The following is a 23,992-nucleotide window of genomic DNA, read 5'->3' as shown; positions in this document are numbered from 1 at the left end:
AAGGGTGACCCTCCCCACACCTCGGTGCCTGCTGGAGGCCCAGGATGGTCCTGAAGCTGGTCCAGCACCTCCATCACTCGTCTGTGCGTGGACACCGGGCAGGGCCCGGGGCTCCCACACCAAGCTCTGAACCGCCTCCTTGATGTCACTGGGCCGCTGGCCAGCTAAGCCTCCAACGCCAACACCCCCTACAGCACGGCATTCGACCCGCTGTCTGATTGTGTTTTTTCCTTTTTGGGCCACATTCGCTGCATACAGAAGTTCCTGGGCCAGAGACTGAGTCTGAGCCACAGCTGCAGCAATGCTGGATCCTTAAGCCACTGCGCCAGGCCAGGGCTCAAACCCATGCACCACAGAGACAATGGCAGATCCTTAACCCGGTGTGCCACAGCGGGAGCTCCGGTCTTCTGATTTTTATCACGACTACTTGAACTTCCTTTGACCGTTCCCAGAATTTACAAGAAGGAAATCCTCTCCTTCCACTCTCAGGAGGAAGCTCCGAGTTTTCCTGCAGCGATGCTTTCAGGTGGAGTGTCGTCTCATCAGAGGGCCGGTGCCCTCGCTTCTGCGGCCCAGGGGACCAGCCCACCCATCACAGCAGCTCCTGAGGGTCTCCCACCCGCTGCCCACGCAGCCTGCCCATCTTCATTCTTTTCCACTGGAGGAAAAATGGTTAGTGATTGCTTTAGAACCATCTGTTTTCTACTCCGAGGCGTCACGGAAAATGCTGAACTGGGTTCACCGGGAAAGCTCTGAGCGCGATCCGAGCAGCGCCGCAGAGGAGGGCGGCTGCCTGACGGCTGCTTTCATCACTGCGAGTGCCCGGCCTCTGCTCCCAGCCCCGCGTCCTTTCCATCGCAGACGCGCTGTTCACCTGCGGCTCCGCTCCCCGTTGGCCATTTTTAGGCGGAACACGTGGAGGCTCTCATTTTTTTTTTTTTTTCCTGTCTTTTTGCCATTTCTTGGGCCGCTCTCGCGGCACATGGAGGTTCCCAGGCTAGGGGTTGAATCGGAGCTGTAGCCACCGGCCTACACCAGAGCCACAGCAACGCAGGATCCGAGCCGCATCTGCAACCTACACCACAGCTCACGGCAACGCCGGATCCTTAACTCACTGAGCAAGGGCAGGGATCGAACCTGCAACCTCATGGTTCCCAGTCGGATTCCTTAACCACTGCGCCACGACGGGAACGCCAGGTTGTCATTTTTGACTCATGTGTTTCCATCAGCCAACCCATCGCGCCCAAATCCAGGCTGATGTGGGGACACGGACTGAGGTGACAAGGAGGGGAGCCCGGGATCCCACAGCTACCGTCCTTTCCAAAAGGACGTGTGCCTTCAGGGCTCTGTCTGCAGACCCCTCTGTCTGCAGACCCCTCTGTCCCTCATCCAGAGACGCTAAAAACAGCTGTGGATGTGGTGTGCGTTTTGCGGGTTTTCCAGCACTGGGTTCTCAACACGACACACGCCACATTCAGGGGTGGGGGGGCGGTGTCTGTAATATCTTGAGAAAAGGTACCCATCTTTCAAGTTTTCTTTTCAAAACTTTATACAAAGAAGCTGCGGCGTTTGCATGTAACTGCAGGGGAGTCTATCAGTGGGCAAGACCAAGACGTCCAGCCTTTGCTCAAGCGGTGCCTGGGAACTGTACTCTATCCTTTGAGACGCGGTCTCTCCGCCACGGAGCCTAGAAAGACGCGACTGGTAGGCAGTATTTTCAAGAAGGACTTCGTTTTCTGCGGTGTGAGGACAAGAACGGCCACCAGGGGACTCAGTTAATTAGAAGATGCACTGCGGCTCCCCACGGAGGCCCCCTCCCCACTATCCTGCCACCTTAACAGGGGAGAACGGGATTAACCACTCAGCGGATCCTCCAGAACCATTCTTTATGAACAAGTCGGTGCAACTGCTTAAGAAGCATTAGAACTTTTTTTTTTTTAGGGCTGCTCCTGTGGCATATGGAGGTTCCCAGGCTAGGGGTTGAAAATTGGAGCTACAGCTGCCGGCCTGCACCACGGCCACAGCCACGCCAGATTCAAGCTGCCTCTGTGACCTACACCACAGCTCACAGCAACACCGGATCCTTGACCCACTGAGTGAGACCAGGGATCGAACCTGCATCCTCATGTATAGTTGATGGATTCATTGCCGCTGAGCCACAGGGGAACTCCAAAAGAATTAGAATTTATGGTGAGTGGATCCAGAACACAGAGAGGAAGGTCATTACAAGACTCAGTGTGTTCTGTCCAATGTTCAGAAGGAACCGGGCAGAGCCACCTCAGCACCTTTCTCTGGACAGGTGAGCAGCGAGTACCAGGTGCAGGAGGGCTCTGGGACCTTCCTGAGGGCGAAGAGGGTCCCCCCACCACCCCCCATCTCTGGGAGGCCTTCCTCTACTTCACGTGAGGTGACTATTCTCGTCCAAAGTCCCCCAAGCAAGTGGCAGTAAGGTTGGGTTATTTGGGGCGCCCTGGAGGGAAGCTATACCGGGAAGGTGTCCCCCTCCACAGCTGGGTAAGCAGAGCAGGTGAGGGGCGGAACCAGCAGGTGCACCTGGAAGATGAAGATGGAGCCCAGCGTCCTGCGGTCCAGCCCACGGTCACCTCCCGGCCCATCCAGCAGGGATGGCTTCTTGGCAACTGACTCAGCGGCATCACGATTCACTCTCTACTGACTCTGCGAGCCTATTGGCAGGTAGTGACTGGGTAACAGCTGTCTTTATGGGATTAAGCAGGAAGTTCATCCAAAGAAATTGGAGTTTCTTGGTGTGTCATTGGTGATGGCTCAGCTTGTCTCGTCATTAGCAAAATTGTAAGAAACATCTGGGCTTGGAGATGTTCCATTTACTTCCACCGTCTTCTAAATAGAACACTTCCATAATGCCACCGAGTTCTCTGGTTTGCTTTCAAAACCTCAGCTGAACTTGCCTCAACTCCCATTGCACGTATTTTGAAATAGGCTGAACAATAAAATACACAATGTGATAAAGCTAAAGTGGGAAAGTGTCCTGGAGCCGAGACTCTCATGCAGATACTTCCTAAAAGTCTACAAACGCCCCCAAATCAGCTGCACAACTTTAGGCACGTTGTTGCCTGTTCTGAAAAGGCGAGTGGGGGCTGGCCCCAGCTGCCAGGCACTGATGGCCTGTGTCATGTGGCCCGTGAGCACGCAGCCATCCACTCCACCCACCAGAGACCTGTCTGCTGGCCCTCAGCCCTGCCCGAAGCCACTTCCATCCTTGTCACACCCCTCACAAGCCCATGTCATCCTGGCTGCAGGAAGCCCGTGTGAGGTGCACGGGTTCCCGGGGGTGCCTTTGTCCCAGGTGTGCACATGCGCAGTGGGAGCCTGCGCTCTGGGCAGCAGCGTGGCTCCTCAGGCCCGGCTCCAGGCCCAGGTGTCCGCTCTGGGCTCCCGGCATCAGCTGGAGGCTCCGACATGCGCAGACACAGCTGAGAGGCAGTTTCCTCCCGCCTCTGGTGGCTTCGGCCCCTTTCTGCCTGCAGCATCTTCCAGGGGCTGCTCTAACAGATCTTCACAAAACAGGCGGCTTGGAATCACCAGAAGCGTATCCTCTTTCAGTCCTGGAGGCCGAGTCGAACATCTGATCACTTGGCAGAATTCACGGTGCCGGTGGGGCTGGGCTCTCCCCAAAGGAGAGAAGCCCTTTCTTGCTTCTCCGGCTTCTGGTGGCCGTCAGCGTTCCTTGGCTTGTGGCTGCCCTACTCTGACCTTCAAATCCCTCTGCTCCACCTCTGTGTGGCCTTAAATCCATGACGCCTCCCTTTACAAGGATGAATGCAACTGCATTCAGGGCCCAACCAGAGCCGCCACGACCCTCACCTGAAGCTCCTAACCCACACCTGCAAACGCCCTTTTGCTCATAAGGTAAAGACACAGCTTGCAGAGAGTAGGACAGGCGTCTTTGGGGCACCGCTCTCCACCCGACAGACCATCTCAGGCCACGGCTCAGAGATTCCTGTGGAATCTGTCACTTTGAGACCAACTTTCCTAGCACCAATGGGGGAGCCCACCAAAGGCATCACCTCCCCCCATCCACCAGCTTTTCACGAAATTCTGAAACGACTGTGTGCTCTAAGGCTTGACCCTCAATTTAAGCTTTTAATTTTATTTTAGAAGGGCTTATACTTGGGGAGATTGATACATGAAATTTAGGAAGGGGATCTTTATAAAAATGTGGCTGAATCTGGGTAACTGGCCAGAAAAAAAGGGCAGTCCCCCCAAAAAGAGCCTATCTGGTCCTTTGTAATTTTTATCCAATGTGTGTATATAACAGCATCAACTTCTTTATTTCCCCAGAGGAACCTGATACAAGGAGACAGACTTCCTTCTCCCAGGCTACCCGGAGGCCAAATCATAACCACACTTCACTGGAGCCGAGATGCGGGACAGGCCCTCTGCACCCAGGCAGCAGGAGATGCAGCCAGCGCCCCTCCCCCTAAAGGTCCTCCCCCGCCAGCACCTCCCCCACCCAGCCCAGGAGTGTCACCTGCCCAACCTAAGATGCTGTGAGCAGGAGGGGGCACTTGAGATGTTTAGGGGTCTAGGGAGGTGAGTCTCAAGACCAGCCTTCTGTCCCTGGGGCTGGTGATGCCAGGCTGGCAGATGCCAGCGTAGGAAAGAATGCTATGAAGTCATAAAGGCAGAGGGAATTCAACATTTAGAGGAAACTAAACAACAGGGAAACTATTCCCAGGTCTTTTTAAAGCAGGCTATTAAGAAAGAATAAAGTCTAGGATTTAAAAATACTGAAAACCAACCGGCTGAACAAGTGATAAAATGTAGCAGGCAGTGGGATTCCAGGTGATTTTAACTGACTTTGCTACTGTTTCCTGTGTCCTTACAAGCAGGGGTTATCCTAAACCTTCACCCAGAATGAAAGAGATTAAGACAGGAAATACACACGTGTACTTTGATGGAAATGGACACAAACCACGACTCAGCAAGGCAAGATCCACAGAGAGGGTAACACCTGAGGAGCTAGGGTCACATCCTTCTCCTCCCAGGACTCACTCAAGTAGCCTGGGCTCCGTGCCCCGACCGACAGCGACGCTACAGAACGGGGCTTCCCGGGTAGGTGGGGCACGCACACCTGAGTCTTTCTCCGGAGACTGGTTCTTTTCAACTTTCCCCTTATTTTAATGATCAGCATCATATTTATAGAAATTAAGTTTACTCTCTCTCATGTTGAAGGATCTCCCTTGCCTATCGCCTCATTTCTCCAAGGGCCCTGTTTCCCCAGCACACGACATCGGAACCTGCACAACTGTGTGTGTCCAGGACCACGTGGGGAGGGAAGGGCAGGACAAAGGAGAGAGGCCCCGTCACCATCGCCCTGGCGCAGCTAAAGAAGGGGCTGGGCGAAAGGCCGCAGGGAGAGAGACCCCAGGAACCCAAGGTTTCCAGGAAAAGAAACCCCGCTGACAGTGCCGAATCGGATTTATGGGCACTGTCACCCACGTTTATTCCGACGTCCGTGATTCTCAGGATTCTCGCCGAGGACATTCCGTCATCCCGGACACCTTTGGCCTCGTGCCCTTCGACGTGTATTCCAGCAGCGGGCTTTTCTTCTTCCAGGACAACTCCATCAGGTGACGCCAACGAGGGAAGGTGGGGCCGTCAGATTAGGCTGAGCTGGAGCCCCGCCCCATGAGCCCCCGACTCAGAATATGCGTGCTCCCCGGACACCGTGAGCTGCCCGCAGACCCTCAAGTGTGGGCGCCCCCAGCCTCACTATGGAGGCAGGCTCACTTTCTGCAGGGCCCGGGCCCCCTCCTCGGTGTCTCACAAATGGTTTCGTGCAAGAAGCAGGTATTGAACGGAACAGAAAAACCTGCAACTTGGGCCACTGCCCACCCCCGCCACGCACCCCCCCCCTCAACTTGTCATCTGCAGGGGCTGGGAACACATCCTCTGAGTCTAAAGAACAGTCTGTGAAAGCTGCCCTCCCAGAGGGTCTTGCTCCTCATCGGAAGAGATTTACCCCGCTTCTACCCACTTTCTCCTTGCTCCTGTTATTCTGCCACGTTCCCGCTATCCCAAGGCCTGAAAACTGTGGAACTCTCCATATTACATTTTCTTCCTTAAAAATTCTAAATACTCCACTTGTGCGTCACCCGATCAAAGAACATCTGTGACGTGACACGGTTTGCATTGGAGGCACGTACAGAACGTGGAATGAGTCCCAGTTCCCCAAACAGGGAAACTGGAATCTTTCTGAGATGCTACCGGGTCTAATGGAACCTACGAACCCATTCAGCACCTGCTACTTACCTGGGCAAAAAACCCAGGCATTTCCCTAAGTGACCAACTCCCTTCCATCTGCCCAGAAATGTCCGGCTGGCCCTCGTTCATTTCCCCTCTAACTACCAGGCTGCGTGAAGGAAGGGCCCACGGCTTCCCCCGACGGGGCGGGGCAGCAGCTGGCAGGCAAGCTGACGGCACAGCCCCTGCCCAGCCTGGGCGCTGGGGGAAGGCCCGTGCTCCCCTGCCCTCCGATCACGGGTGCGGGCCCTAAAGTGGGAAGCCCGGGGAAGTGGCCCAGGCCCATGGAACTCTTGGGGGTTCTGCTGAAAGAGGATGACGGACTGAACGCATCCACTTACGATATTCCATCAAACACACAAACTCTCCTTTGCCAGCTTTGATTCTTCTCTAAAATTGCAGGCGAGGCAAAATTTGGGAGAAAAGGATATGGGTTCCTTTAACCACAGAATATTTCATCTTTTTACTCTCTTTTCCCCATTCCAATGAATACTTTTTTTTTAACTTCTGCATTCGCGTACTGCTGATCCAGTAACTTCTCACGCTCTATGGACCGAATCTTATTACAGGTCTAAATGGTCTCTTAAACCAGTGTGTTAGTTTTATTATGTCTGTATTCTCCACAGTGGCAGCAAAAAGTGAAAAATCTGCGAGAATAATCCTTACGTGCTCTTCCGCTGCCCCCTAGTGGCACCTTGCTAAATTACAAAATTGAGGGCTTGCAAGCAAACGGCCAGCCCTTTCCTACGTTTTCACTGAGGCCCACGGATCCTGTCACAGATCCAGTTCTATCACCCACATATTCTATCACATACAGAAAACATTCTGTGGGAATGTGTTTTTTTATATTACATAGCTTATCAGAAAAGATTTTATAATTACAGCACTGCATTGAAGCCAAGAACCCTCACTGGTGAAATGGCTTATATTGTATTAAAAATAATGACCACATAAAGAGGCATTTCCACTCGCTACCACTTTAAAACGGTAATCAATTACATTTTCAAATGTAATCAATGGCTTCTAAGTATAACAGTTTCAGAACAAAGGTAAAACTGTGCAGCCAAGAGAGGCAGTCTCGATTTTTAGCCTCTGCTTTGCTTTAAGCTCTGGCAGGGACTGGCCCCTGGGCCCTGCCTGCTCATCTGTCAAGTGAGAGGTTGAGCCAGACAGGGTCTCGGGTCCTTTCTGGGCGAAATTCTACAAGCCGGCGGGTCAGGCAAGAAATGAATTTAAATGTAGAGGACTCTATGCTATTTCATTTAATATAAATCTTGGTGGGGGGATGGGAGAGCTCCCTAATGTCCAGTCGACTGCATCAGCGTTTGATGTTTTTGTCCAAAACTTGACACATGAAGTTAAATGTGAGGGAGTTTCCTGAAATTCCAACGTTTACGGACAAAAAAGATGCTCGGGGAGTTATGGCACAGCTGGGCGGGGCATAGCGCCCCCTGCAGACAGAGACGCGCACACGCCGACGGGCCACAGGGCAACTCTAAGGGGGGTGGGGGGCGGCAGGTGGGGCCACAGCCGGGCTCAGCTCTGGGCCGCTAGCTGGCTGGAGGCTCTCAAGGACCATGCCTTGGGCTCCCCCTTCTTTAAGACCGGACCGCTGTGTGCGTGTCTGTTTACTTAAGGGTCTCATCCGAGGCATACGGCATAGGGGCTGAATCGGAGCAACAGCTGCCGGCCTACACCACAGCCACAGCAGCACAGGATCCGAGCTGCATCTGCGATCTACACCACAGCTCATGGCAATGCCACTGAGCGAGGCCAGGGACTGAACCCGAAACCCCATGGTTCCTTGTCAGATTCGTTTCTGCGGAGCCACGACGGGAACTCCAGACACTGTTTATTAATCACAGGTTAAATACAGGCGTAAAGCTCCCCCACGGCACCTGGGGGGGGGCGAGGAGTCAGAAAATGAGGCAGCACCGCCTGTGCTGCCAGGGCTGATGCTGGCACTCAGGACTCGGCGGGAAAGACACGCGCTTACAGTTCAGTTCTCCAGGGGTCACAAGCAGTGACTGGCGGCAGCGGCTCCCAAACGCTGACATCGCTGACACTCGATGATGACATCAAGCTTTCTGTTCTCCCAACGGGAGGACATGCTTTACGCATCTGGGAAACGTGTGTCTAATGAAGTTCCAGGCCCGGCTCCAGGAGAAGAACGGCCCAGAGGGGCAGGAAGGCGCGTGCCCAGGGACCTGCCCCACAGCCGCCCTTAAAATAGGGGCGGGTCCACACCCGGGGACCTGGGTGCTCCCTTCGCTTCCCTGGGCTCTCCGGGGCTCTTTCTCCACTAAGGCGGGGCTGGTGCAAAAGCTCAAGGGACACTGCACTTAGGACCTCAGGGATCCGCGGGGCCTGGGACCAGGCTGAGGCCCTGCCCGGCACACCCGAGAGGGCACGTCTGCAGCAGCAGCAGGGACGCCCTGCTCCCCACGTGTCATCCAGCCAAGGGACCCACTGCTGCCTCTTCAACACTCAACTGACCACGGGAAATGAGCTTCTTTATTAAGGGACAGACCTATTGAAAGAGCTAAAAGAAATCAAAAGTTAGGATTATTGTCTGTCTATAAATGATAAGTGCTTTTCAAATCCAGGGTGGTCAGAATAAAAGACCCCTGCCGGAGGAGACCTGAATTGGTACAGACTTCCCGGGAGGCTGAGCCATCGGATCACAGGCTCTAAAGCTATGCCAGTCGCTGCCCAGCAGCCTCCCATCCAGGGGGGTGTCCTAAAGAAGGGATGAAGGAAGGAGAGGGAGCTGTAGACAAAGAGTCATCACCGAAGCAGTAATTCTAGAACAACTGATAAATGGGGGTGGGGCAGGACCACGAAATGTCTCACAGGATTGGGCAAAGAATTACGACAGCCATTCAAGGGGATGCAGTGCAAAAAATCAGAAATTATCTTGTAGAAAAGTATTTTTTGTGAAAAAGTCGCAAAACATGACAATGCCCAATAATCCACTTTCCCAAACACGCGGGCATCCACGCACACACTCCCCAGGCCCAGGTGATAACAGCCGCCGAGCATCTCACGATGGGATTTATTTCCACAGCTCATGTCCTTTAAAAATCTTCTCTCTCTTTCCTTCAGCAAGTCTCACAAAAATCCAACTTACGCATCAAAGTCTTGACATCTGTTTCTCTTGTGGGCACATTTATGATCCATTTCCCATAATTCACCTTTCCCGAACCAGGGGAGCTCGTCGATAAGGCTGTTAGAATTTCCAGCGGCTCTGCGCTCAATACACAACCTAACCGCACACGCCAGAGCCAGGTCTTCGGGGGCGCCCACGAGCTCATCAGAGCCAGGCTCTGGACCACTCACTCTTGGAACCACGCCTGGCCAGGTTCATCAAGTAAACTGCATGTAACAAAAAAAAGTCTGGGTCCATGGGGAAAGGCTACCCTTCCTCCTATAGAAGCATCTCACAATGAGGAAGTCAGCTTCCTCTAAGGATTACTCCCCCCACCCCCTTTGAGGGCCACACCTGGGCCATACGGAAGGTCCCCGGGCTCGGGGTTGCATCAGAGCAACCTAAGCCACAGCCACAGCCCCACTGGATCCTGAACCCACTGAGCGAGGCCAGGGATCAAACCCGTGTCCTCAAGGACACCAGCTGGGTTCTCAACCCACTGAGCCACGATGGGAACTCCTGAGGACCACTTCTCTCTTTCCTGGACTGAACCTAGTGGGTGCTGCAAACCTAGCGGGCAGTGAACAGTTCCTCAGTGAGCAAAGGCTGCTCAAAATCTTGGCTACGTCCACAGTCTATAAGGGGGAAAATGTTATAAAATAAAGACTTCAGAATAACTTGGAACCATCAGCTCTAGATGGTAACATCTTTTGACTCTCCTAGTTAAGTAACATCTTCATCTTCTTTTGACCAATGACTCTGTGGAGGGTTAAATGGGTCAAAAAGTACATCACCGTTTAATCATCTTAAAAACAGTAGAAAGAGCAGAATGCCGGGGCATTATGAACAGATGATGAACACAAATAAAAGCCATTTGTATGCATTAATGATACTTCGAGCTAATTCAAGCTGGCTAAAGTCATTAGGCGGAATCCTGGGGCAAAACACAGCTATGAGGCCGCAGTGCAGAAAAGTATTAAAAGGACCATTTTCTAAAGCATGGATCAAATGAATTCTATGAGCAAAAGAGAGGCTCTTAACGGGAAAATCGAAACAGCGCCCTTACTAACAGTGTGTTTAATGGTCTCGTGTTGGCTGTGTGAGAGTTAATTCAGGCACTTCTGTGCCCTTCCATGGGCATTGGTGTCCCTCAAAATTCCTAGGAAGAGATGCACGGCATGAGAAATTCCCGACGCGGGGTGAGAAATTGCCAGAAAAGAGCGCTGGAACTAGGAACACAACATTCCACGAGCCCATCAAATAAAAGACGACGTACTGTCTCTCGTTGATAATACCGCCCATCGCGATAAAGACTCTAAGATGACTGCTATGTTATTATTTTTTTTTAAAGAATCAAGATGTCACCCTTAAATGGTTCCTTCTACCCGTATCAGAGACTAGTTGAAGAATTCATCACATTTCACACCTCATTCCAGATCGTTAAGGCCAGTAGCTGCAGCCTGGGGAATGGGAACCATACTGACACTTTCGAAATTCCCTCCTACCTAAAAACTGTCATTTTGGAGAGAGATTTTAAGCCAATCAACTGACATTCTAAGGAGACAGTTCCTCTTTAAAAGTCAGGCCTCTGAGTCTACTGAACAGGAGAGAGAAACCGGTTTTTTCTTTTTCTTTTTTTTTTTCTTTTTTCTTTCTAGGGCTGCACCTGTGGCACATGGAAGTTCCCAGGCTAGGGGTTCAATTGGAGCTGCAACTGCTGGCCTACATTACAGCCACTGCAACGCTGGATCCAAGCCACATCTTTGACCTACACCACAGCTCACGGCAACGCCAGATGCTTAACCCACCGAGCAAGGCCAGGGATTGAACCCACATCCTCATGGATCCTAGTCGGGTTTGTTACTGCTAAGCCACGACGGGAACTCCTTCTTCTAATTTCTCATTTCCATGGGATCAGACCATGGGAAAAGCTACAGGCAGTGACAGCCAATGACACAGCGGTTAACGACGACAGTGGAGCAGCCGCCAGACCAGGGCCAAGACGCCTCATGAGACTCAACCAGCCGCCTCTGGGGCTGCTCAGAACTGTCTTCCTTTCCTTCCACCCCTGCTTCAGCATCGCCCCACAAACACCACTTAAGCCTGGAGGAAGCTTTCTCGATGTCATCTCTGTTCTCGGCAAGTCTTACAAGGCTGAATCCCTTTAAAAGGTGTCACTGAAGCCGCTGCTCCTTTTCCTCCCCGTCAGAACACGCACCCACCTGGCCCAGGAGTCCTGCACAGACCACGACCCACGGCAGAGAGGCCGGCGACCGCACACGTGTGCACACCTCGAGGAGAAAAGGCACGAGCTGGCCTGACACACCAGCCGCACGAGGTGACTCTGGAAGACAAACGCCTCAGAGAAGGTCGCTCCTGGCTGCAGAATCGGGCCTGGTAAGACCTGCTCTCTTAGATCCAAAGCCCTTAAACTGCAAAGTAAACAGCGGTCATTATTATAAACAATCAAGATTATATAGGAACAGACAACGACTCATCATTTCACCCTCTCAATACATATTAAACGCCAAATGTACACATACGTACGGCTGGCTTTAAATCAATTTTTTTTTTGTTTTTTCTTTTCACAGCTGTCCCAGGCTAGGAGTCGAATCGGAGCTGCAGCTGCCGGCTCACACCATGACCACGGCAACGCTGGATTCCAGCCATGTCTGCAACCTATGCTGCAGCCTGTGGCAACACCAGATCCTTAACCCACTGAGTGAGGCCAGGGATCAAACCTGCGTCCTTACGGAGACAACATTGGGTTCTTAACCTGCTGAGCCACAACGGGAACCCCCTGCATAGCTTGCTTTTGAACATGAAAAATCTTTGAACAGAGTGCTCCTTTGGAAAAGAAAAAAAATACATATGTATATGTATCCATGCGTATATATAATAAAACAATAATGGCTCCAATCTAATCTCTAACATAATAAAGAAAGGTGAAAAACAAGAGCAACAATACAAATCACAAAACAGGCCACGCCGCCAAAGAACATAAGCTGGTTCCAGGAAAGGAGGGAGCAGGCCTGACACATCCCCTGATGGCACGGACAGGGGACTGCGGAGTCAGCAAAACAAAAGCATCCGAGACGATGCCACGCAAGGGAGAGAAGCCGGGAAGCCCGCTTCCACGTAAGGAGGCCCGAACACATGCCATTAGGTGGCACACCCTGGGCTCATTAGGGCAGCTCCCCCGATCTGGACAGTCCTGTAATTAGGGCCGAGCAGCTGCCGATGTTTAATGTCAAATGCAGTTGATTCTCTGTGCATCAGGGCTTCGGTCTTTGGACGCAAAGGCTGGAAGGCAACCCGAGACTCCAAGACGCACCTGCAGCCCTGGGCGGGCCTGAGCCCTCTCGGGGCCTGGGCCTCAGCACGTGGAGGGGTGGGGGTCCCTGCCAGGGAGCAGGCGTGACGACCCAGCGCAACAGCCTCTACCAAAGCGTTTTCCAGAATGTTAACTGGAGCACAAATCGAGGAGCTGGGTGATGGTGTGGAAAGGCCGACCCGGATCTTCTCAGGACGGGGGTGCTCTAGATAAACGCCACCCACCCCTCCAGGGACAACTGGAGAGGCCCCTGTTAGCGTGAGGTCAGCGACAGGCAGGCAGAGCCCCGCAAACGCTGCCGCCCAGCCTTCCCACCCACACGTGCCTAAAACCGTCTCTTTTACTATAAATAATGCAGACGCATCCTAGAACAAAAGGTTTCCATGTCAGCTCACTAAACTATCCCTGACCGCAAACACAGACACTAAACCCAGCAGTGTGGGGAGAATGAGCAGGCGGAGGGCTATTTGCAATTTATCTCCCGCTTGTTCAGATGGGTCTTGAGCGGGTCTAACAATTACTGTCAGAGCAAAATTCTGCCTGTGGGTTTTCCTCCCGTCCTGTGAATATACGCTTAAGAGGTTCAACCTTCAGTGGGGAGTGTACATGCCTTAACATGTGTAACAGGATGCTCAGAATCAGGGTTTAACAAACGACCACAGTTTTAGAATATACGGGCCGGAATACGAAATTCTGTGTACAACTGACTCTGGGATGCGTAACAGAATAACCTGGATATAAAACAGCAGTGTTTACAATTCACATAAATGGACACCAACTCACTGTAGCGGGGGTGGGGGGGGGAGGGCGGAGAGCAGCTTAGACAGGGGAAAATTCAACCTGCTTTCACACCACCAGCCGGTTCTCCTCATACATAAGAAGCGAAGCCACTCTTCTCTAGGCATCAGGGAGCCGTAAAACCACACAAGTCAGACACTATAATTTAAAAATTAGGAGGTCCTGTCGTGGCTCAGTGGTTAACGAATCCAACCAGGAACCATGAGGTTGCAGGTTCCATCCCTGGCCTCACTTGGTAGGTTAAGGATCCGGCGTTGCTGTGACCTGTGGTGTAGGTCACAGATGCAGCTCGGATCCCGTGTGGCTGTGGCTGTCATGTAGGCCGGCAGCTGCAGCTTCGATTCGACCCCGAGCCTGGGAACCTCCATATAACTGCTGGAGTGGCCCTAAAAAGACAAAAAAAAAGGGGGGGAAATTAAAAAAAAAAAATCACAGCCCCAGAGAAACAATTAACCTACAGAGAATGAACTGAATTTTTCTGTGATCATGTTTGCTCATGAATCCAGGCCCTAATCTGAACACATGACCAGGGACTTCCAAAAAACTGAATGCCAAACAGAAATCACTTTAAAACATCCTAACTTTAAAAACACCACAGCCTGTAGTTCCTCTCCCAGATGTGGCGAATAGGGCTGCAGAGAATTTGCAGGAAAGACTGAGAGTCGAGGGGGTGGGCCCCGGGCAGCCTGCAGGGGTCCCAGAACAACACCCCTCAGCCTCGCCAGGGCTCTCCTGGGACAAAGAGTTCAGTAAGCAGATCTCAGGTCAGGTTTGGCCGCCTGGGGGAAGCAGGAACAGTGAGGTATTAACTCGCAAAAGTGAATCTTGGGAGTTCCCATGTGGCTCAGCAGTAACAAACCCAACTAGTACCCACGAGGATGTGGGTTTGATCCCTGGCCTCGATCAGTGGGTTAAGAATCCGGCATTGCCCTGAGCTGTGATTTAGGTCACAGGTGTGGCTCGGATCTTGCACTGCTGTGGCTGTGGTGTAGGCCGGCAGCTGCAGCTCCGACTCCACCCCTAGCCTGGGAACCTCCACATGCCACAAGTGTGGCTCTAAAAAGCAAAAAAAAAAAAAAACAAACCAACATCTTACTTTCCTAAGCCCTGTGAAGGCTACGTGATCTGCTCCCCATACCGCGCGCCCTCCAAAGCAGAGGGTGACCCCGGGCTGCTGAGAAGGGGCGTCAGAAGGCAGCCTGGCCCAACCGTGCTGCCTGCACAAGATGCCACTTGCACGTCTGGGGACTGTTCCAAGTTTATCCTTCCCACCAGACTGTCACTCCACCAAGGCCGGCCCTGCCTGTGCTCTGATTATACCTCTACCTCCGACCAGAGGCGCGGCGGGTGGAAGGCTGGTACCCAAATATGGCAATGAATGGGCGGACGGAGGGATGAGTGAATAAATAAATGCACCAACCGACGTGCCTGCCTGCAGACACCCAAGGCTCACCAAGATCCCATCTCTTGACTTACTTTGCAGGAGCCATGGGACAACTACACCAACAAGAGAAGAGTCAACAGACATCCTGTTTCTCCATGAACCTCCCACCCTGTCTTCTGTTTTAGGACTCGCACGAGAAGCCTCAAGTCAAAGAAGCCAAGACCCAAGTCCCTGGTCTTTTACGAAGTCAAGCTGGGCGGCCAGCTGACCGGGAGCTCGGCCCACAGGAGCCAGTGGAGGCCGGGCCTGGCTGCTTCTTTTATTGATAAGCTCAAAGCTACACAGAAGTTACAAATGTTTTCTTTATTTCCTCTTTCTACACTGCAAAGATAGAAAAACGATACAAAAGCAAGGAAGCCCTAAAATCAAAAAAGAAACTCAGAGAAACTTAGTGCAAGAATGAGCAGTGAACCTGCGTGCTGAACGCATGTCCCTCCCCCAACCTCCCCCCCCCCGGGGGGAGGTGGGCAGGAGCACGTGCTTCGCCAGGAGGACAGGATGGCTGGGGACCTAAGCTCCTGGCTCCCACACTTCCTCTTGGTCAAGTCACATGACTTTTCTGAGCCTTGATTTCTTTTTTTTTTTTTCCTTTTTTAAAATTTTATTCTGAGCCTTGATTTCTTTAGCTGTAAACTTTTCAAGTTTTGGGTTTTGTTTTTTTTTCCCTTGAGGATTAAAATGGTTACTGTTAATGATTTCTAAGTACCAAGATTCTCCTCTCAATTAACGACTGCTTTTACTGTCAGTGATTCGAGAGTTCATAATTAACGAATAAAAATAGTTACCCTCTCATTACCATATAAAATATTCAGAGTAACCTCCCCATTTCATCTTCATGTAAATAAACTTAAGAATAAAATCACAATAGTTACAGAAGTTGTATCCTGGATATTAGCTCTTTTCCCCCCCTTTCTTTTTAGGGCTGCACCTGTGGCATATGGAAGTTCCCGGGCTAGGAGTCGAATTGGAGCTGCAGCTGAGGTCTACGCCACAGCCACGGCAACACGGGATCTGAGCCACATCTGCCACCTATGCTGCAGCTTACAGCAATGCTGGATTCTTAACCCACTGAGCGCGGCCAGGGATCAAACCCGCATCCTGACAGAGGCTATGTCACAGTCTTAGCCCACGGAGCCACAACGGGAACTTCATGGATGTGAGTTCTTTTTCAGAGTCTGTACAACCCAAACACTTAATGGGGATGCGTTGTTTCTGAAATAATAACAAAATGCACAGGAGATGGCCTAAGCCTGTGAAAACCCACGCTGCGGGTTTAACACACTTCACCAACAGAATCACTGAGGAGCTGCCACAGCGAGAAAACACTCTGGGGTTTTAACCGAGGACATGTAGGGAGACCTTGCCCTACGTCCCCCCTGCCAGCAGCCAACCTGAGGATGACCAAGACGTGGTCCCAGCACCCCAGGGCTGGCTCACTGGCTGGGACATCACGGATGCTGGGGGGGATGCACCAAAACTTGTCATCGCTGAGTCTTATTTGTTAGGTCTAAGATGAGCTCGTTATTTATAGGACGCTCAGGTCTGCTAACCCCGTCCCCGTACAAGCAAAGCGATGACTATGGACAAGAGAGTCGCCCTGGCACTAAATCCCCATCACCCAGGTCACGGAGGGGCAGGCTTTGGAAAAGACCACAGAGGGGACACCTCGGGCTGCATGGGCTCTAAGGTCCTGTTGGAAACACTCAACTCTGCGCTAATACCCAGAGCAGCCCAGCCCTCCCTCCTGGAGCCTGGAAACAGAGAAGGCTCCTTGAAAAACAGGCTGCTGACCAGATGCGGCCTGCTGCTCCTGTGTGTGGACCTTTTATCTGTGATACTTCCCTTCAATTCTCACCGGGGTTTCGGCGCTCCCGTGGCAAACTGCGACCTTGTCCGGACAGAGCCACGTCTGGGGCGAGCCCCGCGTGCTGCTGGTGCGGGCAGGGCTGGCGTCTGCAGCTCCACGGTCTCACTAACATTCAGAGAGCTGCAGGCGCCGGCCCTGCCTAGGGTTTAAGGGGCGTCTGCTCCCTGGCACAGGTGGGCACAGCCCGTGTAAAGGTGAGGTGAAGGACGAAGGGGTCGCAGAACCCCGAGGACCTCACTGTCCCCTGGGGAACCCTGAGCTGCCCCAGCACGGGTGCTGGGCGATGTTACCTAGGAACGTGAGAGGGAGCGCAGTGGGCTCAAAAAGGGCCAGGCTGGGAGTCACCTGCGAGGTGGAAAAGAGGGCAGAGCTGGCCGCTTAGGAAAGGACGTGGCCGTTAAGGAAAGAACACGCAAGGTTTAAAAACGGACACCAACGGTGAAATTTAATCAAATGGTGACCGTGTAGAATCCTTGTAATTTCACCTGAAAATGCGACTGGACATGAAAAGAAAAGCAGGCATCGCTGGGCTTGGGGACATGCCAGGGGCAGCCCATCCCCAACACCGACTCCTATTAACAGTCTCCCCAGCGCTGGTGCAGGCAGGGCCTCGTGACCCCGGGCAGCAAGGGCGGCCTCCGAGGGCACCCAGCCTGGCCACCTGCCCCGCCCCCAGCAGCCCCCCCGAACCTGCGAGGCAAAGGCAGGTCTAAAGCAGGTTCCACCAGGAGGGGGAGGGGCTGGGATTTTTCGCCTCGACTCCCCCCAGAAATGCGCCCCTTGGCCGGGAGCACCCTTCCCCAGGTCCTGAGGAGAACCTGCCCAGACCCCCTCCACCCCCGGCATTGCAATCACTTCTGAGCCCCTTTATCCCCCAGGGGAACCTTCCTCGCCCCCAGGACAACTTCCCACCTGAGGCCTGGTTGTCCTGGAGGTGAGGGGTCAATAATGCGGCAGGAAAAAGAAACAGATCCCAAAGCTGGCATGGACTCTCGGCCACCAGTCCTAAGGCGTAGTTACTCTGGCCAAACTTGACTCTCTCCTTTCCTGTTCTCCAGCCTCACAGGAAATACTTCAACTTTTTTTCCCCCTTTTTTTTAAGGGCCACACCTGCGCCCTACTGACGTTCCTGGGATAGGGATAGAATCAGAGCGGCAGTGGCCGGCCTACACCACAGCCCCGGCCACGCCAGGCCTACGCGGCAGCTCACAGCAATGCTGGATCTTAACCCGCTGAGCCAGGCCAGGGATCAAACCCGCATCCTCAGAGAGACAGTATCCAGTTCTTAACCCACTGAGCCACCGTGGGAACCCCTTAAAACTTTTTTTTTTTGAAATGGGGCTGAATTAAGAATGAGCATCACCAGTGAGGCAGGAAGGTCCCTGTGGAGGCCTCACACACCACGTGCGTAAACACCAGTTTGAGGGTGTTTCGCCCTCAGAGGTCACACAACGGGACACGTAGAACTGGCTGTGGGATGGTTTTGGGGTGGATGCCAGTGAGTGCCCCGAACCCGGCTGGACCTGGGAGGCCCCTCCCAGGGGCCGTGCTCAGGCTCCCGTCACCGCAGGGACCCGGGACCTGCCGCAGGTGAAAGGGCGCGGCCGCGGGTGTATTTACCGTCCTGGAAGACCCTCTCCACGTTCAGCCCGTAGGTGGCGCACGTCTCGTAGTACGTGCACCTCTTCAGGTCGCTGGAGAGCTTCCGCGCCCTGGCGTCGTCGATGACCCGCGGGTTGGTGGAGCTTATGGCATCTGCAACGGAAGGACAGGAAGCGGCGACACGGTGACCCCGAGCACGCGGGGACGGCCCCGAGCAGCTGCAAAGCTGCCCCTCGCGCAGCGCGGCAGTGATTCTTTTCAGACCCTGGCGCTCCCCCCCCAACCATCATCTCAGACACCTGATTAAGCGGCTGTTTCAGAGGCTCCTGCTTCTGAAAATGAAAGAAAAGAATGTCGGCAAAAACCAGACGGAAAGGGGACGAGCTCAACGTGGCTCCAGAGGAAAATACTTTTTTTTTTTTTTTTTGGTCTTTCTGCCTTTTCTAGGGCCGCTCCTGAGGCATAGGGAGGTTCCCAGGCTAGGGGTCTAAATCAGAGCTGCAGAGCTGCAGCCGCCGGCCTACGCCAGAGCCACAGCAACGCGGGATCCGAGCCACATCTGCGACCTACACCACAGCTCACGGCAATGCCGGATCCTTAACCCACTAAGCGAGGCCAGGGATCAACCCCGCAACCTCATGGTTCCTAGTCGGATTCATTAACCACTGAGCCATGACGGGAACTCCGGAAAATACTTTTAAAAAGTTAAACGGCGCGGTCTCCACTCTCAGCACAAGGCGCCGGGGCGGGGGCCGCCCCGCCCCTCCGGATGCCCCGACCGCCCGCTGGACACCCCCGCCAGGTGCCCAGACCTGTTTTGGACACGGGGACACCCCAGGGAACAAAAGGGACAAAAATCTGTGCCGTCAGGAAGGGGACCCTAGGTTGGCCAGGGACGGAGGCATAAATAAGAGCGGAGGGGGGAGGGGCCGGGTAGCCGCACCTGCAGGAGGCGGCGGCAGGACAGCCACCACCAGCCCACCAGCCGGGTGGGGGAGCGCGTGGGGGGCAGGGGGCCGCGGAGCGCCTGGGGTCTCAGGGAGACCGAAGGGCATCGGCAGGAGTGGGAGGTGCCTTGTGGCACCGGAGGGCCACAGACGAGTGTGCAAGCCACACTGGGTCTTAACAGAACCACCGGGGCCCAGGTGGCTCGGGTAGGAGGTCAGGGCTCTCCGGCAGGATCTGGGTACAGGCAGGGGCATCGGTGAGCAAAACAGACACCAGGTACCAGCCACTAACTTCCTAAAAAATAGAAATGCAGCCCCCAACTTTTTTTTCAGCGTGGCATCCACCAGCCCCCCTCCACCTCCATTTCCTTCCTACAGAGTAACTGCGGGGTGGGGGCAGCCATGCGCCTGGCACACAGGACCAGAGGAAGGGCCGAGATGCTCATGGCCCTGGGGCGCCATAAGGTAACACACACTTTTTTTCTGGAATTTTCCCTGAGGGTGTGAAGGTTCCTAAGCTACAGGAAACACTCGGCGGCTCTTTAAACAAAAAGCCCACCAATGGGATTTTTCTCTCCTCGTCCAGGGCAGCAGCTGCCTGAGTCATAGGAGCTTGTCAACGTCCATGGTTGCAAAAGAAGCGCCTCGGGCACTCAAGCTGTTCAAGCATTAAGCAAAAGTAGCATCCTGAGTGAATAATTTGATGCTTTTTTTCCTCCCTCTTTCTCCTTTCATTGTTCTTGATTTTTTTTTTTTTTTTTTTTTAAGCCCCATGGACTGGGTTTAACTGAGAGTTCTGAGTGACCTCCAGGGAAACCAACTGACTCAGGACCTTTTCTCGGACAACGACCAAGGCCGCCACGACGGAGGGTCCAGCACATTCCACGCAGGGCCTGCTAGACGTTCCTCCAACATCTGGTCTTATCTTCCTGTCTTACAGATTAATCGGTGTGGCTTGGATTTCACAATTTAAGGAAAAGAGGTACTTTTTTAAAGATGTAGACATCTTTTAAGAAAATAGTGGGAAAAAAGTCAGAAACCCCTAATTTTCCAGGGCTTTGGTGTAAACTGGAAAATCCAGGCCCAGGAGCATTCACCCATCTTAACACGGGCCCTGACCTGGGCCAGCGCCCAGCCCCTCCTTCCCCGGGGGTGTCCACCCTGTCTGTCCCACCCCGGCTTCCGAGGCGTCTCAGAAATGGACCCCATGCTTGAGCGTGATCTAGTTTCCTTTTTCACTCTTGTGACGCTGCATCTTTTCACAGCTCGTGCTTCTCCCTCAACCCCACGGGACCTGCAAGTCTTTAAAACAGAACCTGCTGAAACACATCACACCAGCACCTCCTCCATCCCCCAGCTCCCCGATGGCACCCAGGAGAGAACCATCCCCCCACGTATCCTTGGGGAATGAACTCGATTCTTCTTCACCTTCTCCGTCCCATAACCTCCTCTCTTGAGGCCCCCAACCCAGACCACCTGGGAGGGAAATCTGGGATCCCCCCCACCCCGTCTCTGGTGCCCCAGGCGGCCCCCCGAGGAAGCAGGAAAAACACGCAGGCTTCAGAGAGAGCACGTCTGCAAGCAGCTAATAGTACCTGAGGGTGGAACCTTCCAGAAGCCCACACTCACCCCACCTTCTCTCTTCTCTCTGTGGGCACTTTTTTGTTTGTCTTTGTAGGGCCACACCTGTGGCATATGGAGGTTTTCAGGCTGGGGGTCTAATTGGAGCTGTAGCTGCCAGCCTACACCACAGCCACAGCAACGCCAGATCCTTAACCCACTGAGTGAGGTCAGGGATCGAACCGGCGTTCTCATGGATACTAGCTGGAGTCATTGCCACTGAGCCACGATGGGAAGTCCTCCATGGGGGCTTTTAAGTGCTCGGGGAATGAGAGGTTGGTTCATGACCCCTCAGGTGACGAATGTCCCTAATGATAACTTCTTGTCCTGTTCCTTTGGTGCGTGGTTTTGCTAAGGTACCAACAGGTCTCACAGGTGGGCCCCCGTGCAAGCTGGCAGGCGTGGGCAGCCCCGGCCGTACCTCAGTAAAACCAGCCGCCTGGGGGGCTACGAGGGAGCACAGCGAGGGCACACTTGACAATCGGGTGCCCGCGGCTGCTCCCACGGCCTTACGGCACCTCCTCCCTGCGAGGCCTGGCACCTGACGACACAGCCTGGAGGCCGAGAAGCGGCTCTGCAGGACCTCAAAGCAGGGGCCTCAAACCCGCCACTGCCTGCTGCCCTAAACACGGCTTTGTGAGGAAGGCAACAAGGCATCCACCTGCTCCAGCCCACACTGAAAACACACCTGCTCTTTATCCAGGTGCGTCTCCAGCAGAAAGAGCCCTGAACACAAACGCCCTGACCTGATAAGGAGCTGCCCACACAGACTCTGCTCTTGCGCAGAAATGCCCTGGGCAGGCCTACAGGGAGAGCCACTTACAGGAAACCGACGGCCTCGGTTTCAAGGCAGCTTTAAGGAAGATCTGCGTTAGACCAGCTGCCCCCTATAAAATATTGATTATTAAGAATATTCCGGAGGCCAACTCAAACACGCCAATTCTGCACAGCAGAGCAGGAACTGAGGGCTTTGCACAGGCAAGCTTGTGTTTCCCTGTGACCACAAGAGGGCGCTTTGGGCCTAAAAAAAAGTCTATCCATTTTCGACTAAATCCACCTCTGCTCTGAAGGGTTCCGTCCTGAGACCACCAGCCATGATATAAATGCTAAAAAAAAAAAGGGGGGTGGGGTGGGGTGGGGCAGTGAGGTGCTCTCCATGAAAACCCAGCTCTAACAGTCCACCGCCAGCACTGAGCAGGTGTCTTTATTCCATAGTTGCTTTTTCTCCCCAAACCCACACCCGCCCCATGACGCCTTTTATCTGTGCAGATTCCTGGCAGGGCAGGGGACCAGCCAGCTCTCAGCGCCATCAGACCTGGTGCCACCACACAGCTAACTGTTCCTGCCTGTTCAAGACAGCTAATACCTCGGGGCAGACAAGGACAGAGCAGATGTGCTACTTCTAAAGGAATTAACCAAAAATAGAAGCTGAACAACCCCCTCCCCCACAAATGAAGGGATAATCCAGTGCTTCTGGACGTGATTATTTTTTCAGTTCCTCATCTCTCTGACAAAGCCGTTTTCAAGTTAGCCTTCATGGGCTTTTTTAAAAACACTCTGTGTGATCCCGTGGTTAAGCTCCCAACGGCAGACGCCAGTACAGCAGTGAACGAATCCAGGATCAAGAACCAGGGTCCTGTAAGTGAGGTCACTTTACCAAGAGGCCAGGTTTTAAATGACCTAGAAAAAACCCACAAAACATCCCCACGTGGTTAAGAGTCCATGCTCTCTGAGGGACCGGCAAGATTCAAAATAAGATCTAGAGCATAAGACATGGAGAAATAGAGCAGAAGAAAAGGAAATTCTGCAATATATCAGAAATCAATAATATCTGAACAGGGCAAAGGCAACCTCTGAGGTTGCTTATAAACGGGGTTATAACAGAGAGATTCGGGTAGCCTAATACAGAAGTCAGACTGTCTTTTTTCCTAACGTGCTGAGGGGTTGTGGGGGCACGTGTTCTGTTTTGAAGTTGCTAAGTGATTTCTTGAGAGCATCAAATCAGGCCATGTGACAATTTCAGTTGCCGGGAGGCTCCCCGTAAAAAGGGAGCCTCCAGCAGGAACTCATTTCCTCTTTAGGCCGTTTCCAAACCCCTCCCCTCTGAAAGCACGGGCCATGCGTCCACTTACTGCTCAAGCGCGGAGCCCCTGGAGGACACCCCCGCCCCGTGAGCGGCCACCACTCACCCTGGGTCCCCACGAGGACCAGAGGGATCTCGCTCGTGCTGCGGTAGTTGGCCATCCGGCTGTAGTAGTGGTAGACGGTCTGGAAGCTTATCTCGTCCTCCAAGCTGAAGACAAATATGACAGCGTCCACCCACATGGCAAACTGGGGAGAAAAGGAGGCGGGTGAGAGGGGGGCACACAGAGGGGCAGGGGCAGCCTCGGGTCCCCTTGGTGAGCACAGGATGTAAGGCTGGCAGTGCCGCCTTTGGCCGGGCCACGTCTGACGCCCAGCTTCCGCTGTCACATGCTGCCTGGAACGGGGCCCTCGGCCCCTTCCCGCCCAGGCCACGCCGTCCCCAGAGGAGAACCAGACACTCCGCCCCACGGAATGTCCACCCGCTATCCTGACTCGGAAAGCAAACCCCGCTCGCGCCCAAGCCGATCTGGACACGGGCACGGGGGGGACCCTATGGCTCCCTGTCTCCCACTCAGTCCCCCACAGAGCCCCCGGCCCAGGAGGCCTCGCCAGACCCTGAGATGCGGCCCGGCCTCTGGGCGCCCACCGCTCAGAAACCCTCCACCTCCAGGGCGACTCCTCCGTCCACACAGGAGGCCTTTGTGGTAAAGACCGCCTGCCGCCCGTGTCTTGTCGTTCTGTTTAGGGCCACACCTGCAGGTGCACCTGGGGCCTACATCCCAGCCACAGCCACAGCCACGCCAGACCTGAGCTGCATCTGCAACCTAGGCAACAGTTTGCAAGCAACACCGCATCTTAAACC

At 53.7% G+C, this 23,992-nt stretch overlaps 1 protein-coding gene across 11 annotated transcripts in view; it reads right to left on the bottom strand.

Annotated features, from left to right (window-relative positions):
- The window catches only part of AGAP1 (ArfGAP with GTPase domain, ankyrin repeat and PH domain 1), a 556,723-nt gene that overhangs the window by 317,494 nt on the left and 215,237 nt on the right, over window positions 1-23,992 (bottom strand). For all 11 annotated transcript variants that reach the window (XM_021075538.1, XM_021075539.1, XM_021075540.1 and 8 more), the window contains 2 exons: window positions 23,235-23,376; window positions 18,497-18,631 (listed from right to left, as the gene is read on the bottom strand). In XM_021075538.1, coding sequence (XP_020931197.1) covers window positions 18,497-18,631; window positions 23,235-23,376 — 277 coding nt within the window. The remainder of the gene's footprint in view (window positions 1-18,496; window positions 18,632-23,234; window positions 23,377-23,992) is intronic.

Source organism: Sus scrofa, chromosome 15, assembly GCF_000003025.6.
Source record: "Sus scrofa isolate TJ Tabasco breed Duroc chromosome 15, Sscrofa11.1, whole genome shotgun sequence".
Lineage (NCBI taxonomy): Eukaryota > Metazoa > Chordata > Mammalia > Artiodactyla > Suidae > Sus > Sus scrofa.
The sequence above is the reverse complement of the archived record's forward strand: the minus strand, read 5'-3'. Positions and strand labels throughout refer to the sequence as shown.